This window comes from Telopea speciosissima, chromosome 2 (genome assembly GCF_018873765.1).
Source record: "Telopea speciosissima isolate NSW1024214 ecotype Mountain lineage chromosome 2, Tspe_v1, whole genome shotgun sequence".
In the NCBI taxonomy this organism is placed as follows: Eukaryota; Viridiplantae; Streptophyta; class Magnoliopsida; order Proteales; family Proteaceae; genus Telopea; species Telopea speciosissima.
Genome location: NC_057917.1, coordinates 29,579,305 through 29,589,931, shown reverse-complemented (window position 1 = coordinate 29,589,931; position 10,627 = coordinate 29,579,305). Strand labels below are relative to the sequence as shown.

The 10,627-nt window shown below is 37.2% G+C and overlaps 3 protein-coding genes across 3 annotated transcripts; 1 reads left to right on the top strand and 2 right to left on the bottom strand.

The window, feature by feature from the left end:
- Positions 1–454: 454 nt before the first annotated feature.
- Positions 455–1,910, bottom strand: LOC122650632 (protein FAR-RED IMPAIRED RESPONSE 1-like). The gene is made up of 4 exons (XM_043844031.1): positions 1,416–1,910; positions 1,086–1,223; positions 618–944; positions 455–526 (listed from the first exon to the last, which is right to left on the bottom strand). Exons 1-4 carry the CDS (start codon positions 1,908–1,910, stop codon positions 455–457), a joined length of 1,032 nt encoding a protein of 343 aa, XP_043699966.1.
- A 72-nt stretch (positions 1,911–1,982) lies between these two features.
- Positions 1,983–2,561, bottom strand: LOC122650630 (protein FAR1-RELATED SEQUENCE 5-like). Its single transcript, XM_043844030.1, has one exon. The coding sequence runs from the start codon at positions 2,559–2,561 to the stop codon at positions 1,983–1,985; it is 579 nt and encodes a 192-aa protein (XP_043699965.1).
- A 2,459-nt stretch (positions 2,562–5,020) lies between these two features.
- On the top strand, positions 5,021–10,328 carry LOC122649691. The gene is made up of 2 exons (XM_043842929.1): positions 5,021–5,558; positions 9,830–10,328. Exons 1-2 carry the CDS (start codon positions 5,104–5,106, stop codon positions 10,065–10,067), a joined length of 693 nt encoding a protein of 230 aa, XP_043698864.1. The 5' UTR covers positions 5,021–5,103; the 3' UTR covers positions 10,068–10,328.
- Positions 10,329–10,627: the final 299 nt, after the last annotated feature.

Below are 10,627 nucleotides of genomic sequence, written 5' to 3'. Positions count from 1 at the left end.
TATCATTGATGGGAATCAAGCTTTAAAAAAATAAAAAGAAGAAACAATATCTTTATTTATTTTTTGCTGAACTCTAATCTTGTATAGATGTTGGGTAGTAACTAAGTGTATTTATGAATCCTGATGGATTTGAACCATCATACTCTGGATTAATTCTCAAGTGCTCTACCATTTTGAGCTAAGGACTCACCTTGAAAAAAACATGTTAGATCTCTAGATACATAAAAGAGAGACAGAGATACAAACCATCATACCCTTCTCTCTCCCCAGCTACTCTTGCCTGCATTGGGCTAAGTTTTCACCTAAAAAAAACATGTTAGATCAATATATGGCAAAAAATAAAAAAAAAGACAGAGATAACTATGAAAATAAAATTCCACTTAATAATTGTAGGCATTCCACTACAACAAACATATTCTCAATCCAGTGAATCTTAAGTTGTTTAATCTTGTTCTTAGAAATAGTGAACATGTCTTGTTGATGCTTGAGAGGATAATGCTAAGGAAAGATCATGATCAAAGTTTTCCTGCACAAAGGAAATAATAGGAAAAAAAAATTAAATTCAATAAGTGACAGCAGGAAATGAACTGTAACAAAATAATTATGTTCACATTTACCGTTAACAATGAAGTGAAGCTAATGTTCTCATCCATTTGTTGAGAGTAATTTGGACCATCAGACATTGTAAATGCACCACTAGTGGGTGCAGGAACTAAATGATTGCCTTGTGAATCTTCAGTGCTTGTTGTCTCTTTACTTCTCTTTTCTTTAGTATTTGTTGTCTCTTTATTTCTCTTTTTTTTTCCTGCTTTTTCTCTCCAACCCTTCATCCTTTTACCACCTTTACACTTTTCTTTCTTCTTCAGTCCTATTACAGACATTACATTTGGGACCTCATCAGAGGCAACCACTTTTGAGCCATCAGATGCATTGATGCTATCAAGCTAGACCCATAATTCTTTTGCAACTTTCTTTAACAAAGCATAACCCTCAGTTGACCTTGAAGCTTGTGATGCTATCTTGACAAGTTCAGGGCATAGATCTCTATATCGTTGTGAACTATCTAAGTTAACATGTTCTTCAACCTGTTTGTCCTCATTGTCTACCACTACCATGCTTCTTGCGGCCCGTATCCATCTCCTCAAAATATAAGTTGCAGGAATAAACTTGATATCTAGCCCATCCAATACTTTCAAAGCATGGCAACAAAGAATGCCAAATGTCTAAAATTTCTTGCAATTACAATTAATCATAAGCTCAAATGGGTTACAACAAACTTTAAACTCATATTCTGATTCCACAATACCAACCACATATTCACACAAGGGCTTACTTTCATCCTTGTATTTGAGTAAACAAACACTAACCCAGCTATAGTGCCCTTCAAAGGCACTAAAGATCTAAGGAGTGTAGACTTCCCCAGCTTGTTTGATAATAGGTGACATCGGGAACAAGTTTCTTGGAAGCTTGTTTCTTGAATCAAACTCAGCTTTTAACTCATTAGCTCGCTTATCATTCACAACCCTTTCAAAGTGCTTAAAAAATTGCACAATGTCCAAAGTGGATTTTAAATAATCCTTCATGTCACTGTTCAAACTCTCACTAAGCTGTGTACTCCGCATACCTAATGTGAAGGTATTTTTCATATAGCACCTAGCCCATTTATATTTTAATTCATATATATGATTCAACCATGAATTATTATCCACTCCATAATCACTCAATAATTTCAGCCATGCATCCTCAAACTGTATTTTCTCATATTCAAATATACACTTTTTCAAATCTTGGAGAAAGTGTGAGCCACCCTTCATCAAATTACCCAAATGCTTAATGCCATTTTGCATTATGTGCCAAGTACACAGCCCATGCCATGTCTCAGGCCACATTTCATTTAATGCCTTTGCCATAACAGCATCTTGATCCGTGAAGATGGTAATAGGCTTCTTCTGTCCATTTGCTTCCGCGAATGCCTCAAATAATCACTTGAAAGATTCAGCCGTCTCATCATATAAAAGTGCAGCCCCAAATATAATGACTCCTCTATGATGATTAAACCCAACAAATATCCCAAATGGTCTACTCTCTCTGTTTGTGCCAAAAGTAGTGTTGAAACTAACAACATCACCAAAATGTGCATAATCAATTATCATCTTCGGATCGGCCAAAAAAATATTAGTTATCTTTTCATCACTGTCCAACTGCACTACGTGTGTAAAAGAAGGATTGATCCTACTTTGCATTTCAAAATACTTCAACAGACTTCCTGCATCACCATAAAATAATGACCGTTGTCTTTTAGTTCGAAGATAGTTCCTATGATCTTCAGTAGTGTAACCAAGGTTCTCCCTCCCACCTGCCTGCTGACCTATGTACTCAAATATGGCCTTAGGTTTGATCCCCGAATCATCAGCCAAATCAATTTCATAAGTGTGTATGTCTGAAATTTTCCTCTGTGAAAGCATCATATGAGTAGTAGATGGAAGATGAAGGATGTGATTATGTTCTTCAACAAAATCACGGCACTCGTATTTTCCATGTGCAAGCAAATATATGGACATCCGTGCCATGCAATTTATTCGTGTTTCTGCTTGTGGCTTACTTGTATTAATGTCTCACTTATCTTCTTTCCGTAAACCAGCTTTATAACATACAAATCCTCGTGAAGTTATGGTTGTCTTGTCTTTCTTGCTCTTATTTGCAAATTGTCTCCTAACACTAAAACCAATACTTCCTCAGTATTTGTTGTAAAAATCATATGCCTCTTCCTCTGAATTAAACATCATGCCAATCTGAGGCTTACACTCAACATCTCCATTTAACTCAACCTCAAGGATTATTGTCGGATTCCCCATGATTATGGAGGGAAGGAGATGAACCGAGAGAGAGGTCAAGTGGCAATTTGAAAGCCTTCAAGTAATCTTTGCGTTTTCGAGTCAATTTTGGGACCTGGTTTCAGAATATGAGAAACCAAATAGAAGGCCAGTGACCACCAGTCCACCACCATTAAAAGCAAAATAGGAACTCAAAGATAAAAGCAGATCCCATAAACAATAATGGTACCACAATAAAACAGTAGAAAAGGAAACAATCCTGATCTGAGAACAGTAAAAGAAGACAAGAACTAATCACAATACCCAATTGGCAAGAGGGAAAAAAAAAAAGAAGTAAAGAAACTCAATTTTTGCTATCCATTCAACAACCAGGAGCAGAAAACACTGAAAAGAGGAAGTTTTACCAAGACAAAAACAAGACTCACCCTTGTAATTGAATAGTGTTGGAGTAGCTTTCTAGATCTTCTAGATTAAAATTTCAACTAGTAGAAAACTAAGGCAGGTCAATCAAGGTCATAGCCAATAAAAATTTTCAATAAAAAAGTAAGTTAAAACAAACTTTCTTTAAGAAGTTGAGAGTAGAGCTAATTCATCCAAGGTCATAGACAGTAACTTCTCACCAAAAGCTACCTCTGAGGCGGCTAATTAATCCCAAGGCCACGGGTTCAGGACATCATTATTTGTCACAGATGCACGCTGAAATTAACAAGTATAAATAATAAACCATTGCCTCATTATTCACAGAACACAATTTGAAGATATTGATTGCATTTTATCTATTATAAAAGAACTGCACATGATGTGGAGTCACCAAAGAAGACTAATGAACAAAACAGAAATCACGAAGCAAAAAGTGGAACCATTCACAACCATCCTAATAGAACAGTAGCTGGGTAGAAAAAAAAAACAAAACTAGGAAGCTAGAGAGATATGAAAGACGAAAATAAATCTAAGAATAACAAAAACACAAAAGAGAAGTATATAAACCAACCAGACATCATGAATCCAAAGAAGAATCAAAATATGAGAAACCAAACAGAAGACCCGTATAAAGCAATCGTTGATTAAAAAAGGAAGGGATAACTCACTTTGTTTCCATGAGCTCTCTCAACAAGTGCAAAAGGCTACAGGTACCCGTCGCTGTACGTGTCATCGGAAGGAGGAAGGGGATGAACTGATAGAGAGAAAGGGAGAGAACATCGCCGTATGAAACTGTTTGACCCTTTCTGCGCTTTTTTTTTTTTTTTTTTTTTGGAAACCACGTTTTTTGGGTTTAACCCATGATCCATATCCCAAATTGGATTTTGGGTTCATGACATGAGTAAATTAATCTCCACCATAGGATGTTTTTATGCCACGTGTCCTGTAGGGAAAGTGGTATTGCCAAGAATTGCCGGATTAAAGAATTGAAGAGGATTTTATCCTTCTGAGATAATAACCGTCTTAAAACTTAAAATCCTTCTTCGTCTTTAACAAGGCAACACCATTATTAGAGAGAAGTTTCGCATAATAGCTGTATTAAGAGGGTCTAACCAGTCATTTACTTGGATATTTTTAATCCTGCAATTATCATTTTGTTTTCTCGCAAATAAACAAAGACTAAAGAGCAACAAGAAGAAGACAAGGAGAAATTTTCATATCTTGACTTCTGACGTCTTAATTCAGCTTTAACTAGATAATATAATTCAATATCTATTAAAACGTTCAGTCACTCCTCACCATATATTTCTAAATCGCACATTGTTCTCCTCACCATCCCCACCGTTCTTGTTTCATTTCTTCATCGATACTCATCAGGCAAAAGGTTTTCTTCACTGGTGGTGGAGAGAATCTAGCCATTGGGGTGTCTTACAATGTCTTCTCTGAATCGGCAGAATCGCTACAGATGAAGCCATGAATCTCTGCAATAAAAGCTTTACTTTTCCTCCTCAAGTCCTTCTTCTTCTTCTGTAGAACTACGTTTCGTTTGCTACAGACTGGCTACAGACAACGAAGCTATAAAGGGATCGCCTTCACTCGAACACCCACTAGTTAAGAAAAGAAAATCATAGATTTTCTCTGTTCTCTATTGCTTTTTCTTTCTTAGGCTGTCCCTCCACCCCCCCCCCCTCTCCTCTGTTTTCCTCTGGTCCCTTCTGCTTCTGTGACTGCAACATGTATTGAGCTCTCAGAAGCTTCAACCTTGGAGGGTTTTCATGCTCTCTTTTAGAAGCTTTGTACTAAGCTGCGCTTCTTTTTTATATGAAGTTTCTGGTTTTGGGTTTTGCGAATGGCAATCGTTGACAAGCCACATGCTGACGTTGGAGAAGGAAGTCATCGTCGTTCCGTGGACAGTAACGAAGGAGGGAGTGAGGGCAGCTTATGCTTCTCCGATGCTGATGACCGGTCGTGGCATTCCCCGTTTAATTCTACCGTAGATGAGTCATACGATGAGTATAGGTTCTCTTCCGTCTCCAATCCCAAGATTGGGGGTGTTTCAGACCAGCGGAGGAACTCATGCGTGTCGGATTGCTCGGTAGAGGTGGATGTGGAGGCTGGAGCTCCAGAGGTTAAGGTACATTTGGCTACCAAAGTGGAGAAGGATTGCCGGATTTGTCATATGAGCTTGGACACTGTTAATCACGAATCAGGGATTCCTATCGAATTGGGTTGTTCATGCAAGGAAGATTTGGCTGCGGCGCACAAGCAATGCGCAGAGGCCTGGTTCAAAATAAAAGGAAACAAGTGAGTAGAAAAAACCCTAGCTTTCTCTGTTAGGTACACTCATTCCATCTTTCTGCTGCTCGGTTGGGATGTTTTGAGAGAAAACTGGAATCATCGACCCCTCAAACCTTTCCTTTTGCGGCTAACTGTGTACCCCTTTACTTGATTTTTATGATCGACTCATGTTTTTTTTTATTTTTTTATTTTATGGAAAAACAAAAGATATATTACTAAAGCAAAAGTAGATATACAGTATTCTTGGATTGAGCATACTTAGCAAGGTTCATGGCTATAGCTATACAAAGAGGGTCTCCTTGCTTATCAAACACTATTTCTTGGGCCATATCAGAGATATACACTAAATCCTTACTCATGTTGTATTACTAAATGTGGTCACACCTTTTACCCCCCAAAAAAAAAAAAATGTGGTTACACTGAAATATTTCTGCTCATCTTCTTCACACCATGAATTTATGAATAATTCAACCCTCCACTGGTCTGGGTTTTTCCTATTTGTGGAGGAAGAGATGATCAACTGGAGTTAGTTTGTCTAATTTTGGAATTCAAACCTCCAAAAGCTTATTTTAAACGGTTTTCTGCTTCTTCTGGTAATCAACGCATCCGTAATTTGGTCAATGTAAACATATATTTTTTGAAGGGAGGTAGACCCAAAGGTTCCCTGCTTATAAGTCAAGTTTCAGTTCAATCGGAGTTGGGCAACTGGAAAAATAAAACTTTCAAAATGCAGGACTACCAAGAAGGTGCATGACAAAAAATGGGAGGGTATATGATTGAACTTAAGTATGGAATTTGGCAAGTGGCCAATCCAGAGCATTTTCTAGATATAATGGTCAGAATTACTGTATCACCAATCCACATGGCACAAGTGGGTGGTTCACCCATAGATACTGTATGGACGGGATTGTTTGTAAAACTCTTTGCCTTCTTTGAAACTTAAAATAAGGACCAAATTGCTACTTTGTTAGAGAAAGGAAAAAACATTGGCAGATTAAGTTAAATAAAGAACTACAAGAAAATAAAGTGAAAGTTAAATATTTGGAAGTTCTGATTGTGTCTTAACTGCAACTATGATTCCTTCTGATCTTTGATTTAAGATTTCACTACAGCAATTCAAGCTTCTTTGCCTTTTCCTATATAAAGGTGAAGGTTTGACCCTTATTGATGTAATCAGTATGTGGGTGAAAGAAATGGTAATGGGAGATACACTGGAAATGGTATTGCTATTCTGATTCAATAACTTGGTGCAATTTATTTATTTATCTATTTACCCCTTAATATAACACAAATTGCATTTATTTGTATATGCAGTATTTGAGACCACGGCATTGTGGAGACTTAAAAATTGCATGCTGTCCCCATGATGTAATCTTAACCTTGCTGGTTTAATTGATGGTCCACCTCCTGTAATCTTAACCCTTACTGGTTTAATTGATGGTCCATCTCCTGGATCCAATATCACTTCAATCAGATGATTTTAACCTCCAGTAAATCACATTAGTTATAGTGGTGGAAGGCAGCTTTCCCCTGGTCTTAGTGAAGTGGGCCAAATCAGATGGATAAAATTATCTGATTAATGTGAGATCCAGCTTTGAGTTCCTTCAATTGGACAGTCTGAGTTAACTGGAAGGCATTTGTCATTTGGCTTCTATATCATGTTTATCATAACTGTTGCATCTTTATCACAAAATCTACAGATGCTTTTCTGTGTCTCTTCCTCTTCCAGGGCTTTGGTGTTTGGTTGACTGCCATGCTTTTGAGTGGTATAAAGCAGGCATCTCTTCCATAGCTCTTTTGAGAAAACAAAATTCAGTAAATCCCAGATATTTCCATATATTTTATTTTAGCCAGCAAGTCCTTAAACAAATTTAGCGACTTCACATCTTGCTATGGGACTTCAACACTTCTAGAACATTACCTATCCAAAAAATACCAAAAAAAAAAAAGGAAAAACCTTCCACTAGGTCAAGTTCCCTCCCCCATCCCCCCTTCTTGTATGTCAGATCTTTGTACCCCTTGCCAATCCTCTACCCCTCCTTTCAGCTATTATCTTTTTATGGTTGCATTGTTGTGGCATTTTTTATTTTCTTAATCTGGCTCCTTGAAATGTAGTACAGCTGTCTAGAGTTGTATTTGCACTCATAAGATGTCTTCTAACATTTCAAATCCTTTCTGCGTAAGTATTAAACAATCATTTCTGTCTGGACCTATGATATGTGGAGTAGTATCACAGATGGCAACCATCTGAAATCTTTACCTATGTACATGTATGCTATGTAGAGAGGGGCATTCTTCTTTATTAAAAATCTTAATGTTATCAAATGAGGGCTTCTTGGAGTAATGTTCCTTTCAGATTGCTAGAATAAACAGGTTTCCATAAGGTCTGGGTGTGGCCATTCCAGGATATTACTTATCGATTGGGTGGTGTTGAGCCATGCAATGCGGTTAAGGATTGGAAACAGAGAAGTTTCTATACAACAAGAAGTCCACCTTATCCCAACTAAATGGGGTTTCTATGCATAGCTTAAAAACACATGCATGCTTCTGTATCAGCATGCTGAGCAACCTAGTTATAAACAAGCTTTATTAATCAGTAAAGATAGCACAATGTCCTTCATATTTGTTTCTTGACATTTCCTTCCTTCTTAGTCCTCGTTTTTGAGACCCAGACATTTGGAAATTCTCAATTTATTCAGGAGATCTCTGCAGGACTTGATTAGCTTACAGGAAGCATACCTTAACCAATAGAAAAAAAATATATATTTAACATAAAATTCGCTGGAAACTCCTGTTTGGTTTTTATGCCACAAGAAAATACCCTAAAGTTATCAGTTAATACAGATGTGTGTTCCTTTTTTGGTTGAGCAAGCCTAGGATGTCATGATTTTGGAAATAGAGTAGGAATGAAAGCTATGATGTTTGGATACGTGTACTGGTTTTTTAGAAGCAGACATGAGGCTCCAGTTGTTATGTGTCCATGTTGAAATATTATAAATAAAGATGTGTTATAAGATAGGTACAGTATGTAGGAGCTTTTTATCATTGAAGGTTTTATGCTGACCTGCGTCTATATCAATATCTTCGTAGTTCATGTGCATACTCTTGTGGTTCAGTGGCTAACTAATGATTTTCAAATATGTTTTTTAGCATGTCAAAGTATTATTAGGTGATTAGCCTCTTCTTATTCTTGTCTGGTACCTCTTAGGAGGTGTTCTCCGTTCATGCTTATAGCACTTTTATGTGAACATGGATGGCAGGCTCTGTGGGATTTCTCCCAATTCCCAATTGAAGTTTCTTTTACAATGTTTTGATGGAAGTCTATCACCACAATGGATCTATTGAAGTCTAACACTGTTATACCCTCATAACAATCTAGTACGGCCTCTCAGATATTGGCATATGACATATCTTGCTTGCCCATGATTTTTTATTTTTTTTCCAATATTTAGTGAAGTCTCCAATACCTCAACATGATTAATTTCAAATCTTTATGAAAAATTCATTACCTTTATTAGGAACCCTTTATAGGCTTCACTCTAAGTCGTCCATTGATATGTATCTGTGTTTAGTTCTTCATTTTTGATAAGTGATATCTATCTTTATTATTGACAATCACTGAAGGAAAAATGGTGATAGATGAGAAACATTTTTTTAATCTTTTTTTGTTATGAATGATGGATGATCATCTATCTGGCTCCTATTGCTCTCTGAAAACTACAGAAACTGATCAGGGAATCGCTTCTAATGATATTCGCTGCAGTACTTTCCTTGAATTTTTTTTATTCATCTCCATGCCTCCTATATTACTAGCCTAATTCAAGGTTGATGCATCTATTTTTCCTATCCAATCCCTAGTGCTGCACCTCAAGTTTCACCTCTTCCAATGCAGTGGACTTTGGCAATTTCCACCTATATTTGTCTTTCTGTAGAATTGTATTGTGTGCCTTGTGATTTTGTGAAAGATAAAGCATAGGACTATATAGATGTGTTGAGATTGTACAAGGAGTTATGATTGATCTGTTGTGTAGTGGTAAAGAGATGTTTTGAACCTTGTAGAGATTATATTGTACGGCTTTCTGGCTGTCCCATTGACATGCAATTCCCTTTTCTACCTCCTGTAATTTGATTTCAGATTCAAGGATATTTATCAAATTTGGTTCTCTGGTAAATATTGTCTTGTTCTCTCTCAACATACTACTTTTATGTATGAGCTCCAATGGAATTAGGCCCTTGTAAATTCGTGTATTTATTTCTCTTAACTTTATATTTTGTAGGACCTGTGAAATCTGTGGTGCAACTGCACAGAATGTTGTTGGTGTAAATGAGAACCAGTTTATGGAGCAATGGAATGAGACAAACACCGCAACGGCCACAGCAGGATCAGCAGCAACTGCTCCTCTCACAGAGAACCGAAGCTTCTGTCATGGTCATCGCTTCCTGAATTTCTTGCTTGCTTGCATGGTATTTGCCTTTGTAATCTCTTGGCTCTTTCACTTCAACATGCAATCGTGAAATCCTGTAAATGGGATTCCAACAATCTTTTGCTATGATGGATGAGGAGGAGCAACTGGCAAGCAAAGCCTGAAGCTTCATTGTGTTTGTAGCATGTGAGGTACCTAGCTTACTTCCTATATAATACCAAATAGCCCTTTTGCATCACTGAGCAAAGGGGTACCTACTCATATATTTATACGTTTGTACTTTATCATCAATAGCTTAAGAAGAGGTTGGCCAGCCATGGAATCAAGAGAACCTAAATTGTACATGTACAATTCATTACCTCCATTCCATTTGTCTTCATGAACTCTCAACTCCCCAACTCTTTTCTCTGGTAGTTCAAACTCAGAGGCGTGGTTTTGGACCATTTGGTTGTTGAAAATATAATGCAGAGAAGAGAATCAGTGAAGGTCCATTGGTAAAGCACAGTTCATAAGGAGGGCCTGGGCCCTGGTTTGAATAAAAATGATTTGGGCGATATACCCTCAAAACTTAGATAGCCAACTCTTTGTTGATTTTGGTTGCCGCTTTGATGATTCTTTCTTAAAGAGTAGTGCGAATGGAGAGAAGATGCT

Bases quoted from the DNA above. Each gene is read 5' to 3' on its own strand.
- LOC122650632 (XM_043844031.1), bottom strand. From the start codon at position 1,910: ATGGCAAAGGCATTAAATGAAATGTGGCCTGAGACATGGCATGGGCTG. The intron at 945-1,085 runs GTTGAAGAACAT...TTATGGGTCTAG, and splicing joins TAGACAATGAGGACAAACAG to CTTGATAGCATCAATGCATC. The intron at 527-617 runs GTAAATGTGAAC...TCCTTTGTGCAG, and splicing joins GCTTCACTTCATTGTTAACG to GAAAACTTTGATCATGATCT.
- LOC122650630 (XM_043844030.1), bottom strand. From the start codon at position 2,561: ATGTCCATATATTTGCTTGCACATGGAAAATACGAGTGCCGTGATTTT.
- LOC122649691 (XM_043842929.1), top strand. From the start codon at position 5,104: ATGGCAATCGTTGACAAGCCACATGCTGACGTTGGAGAAGGAAGTCAT. The intron at 5,559-9,829 runs GTGAGTAGAAAA...TATATTTTGTAG, and splicing joins TTCAAAATAAAAGGAAACAA to GACCTGTGAAATCTGTGGTG.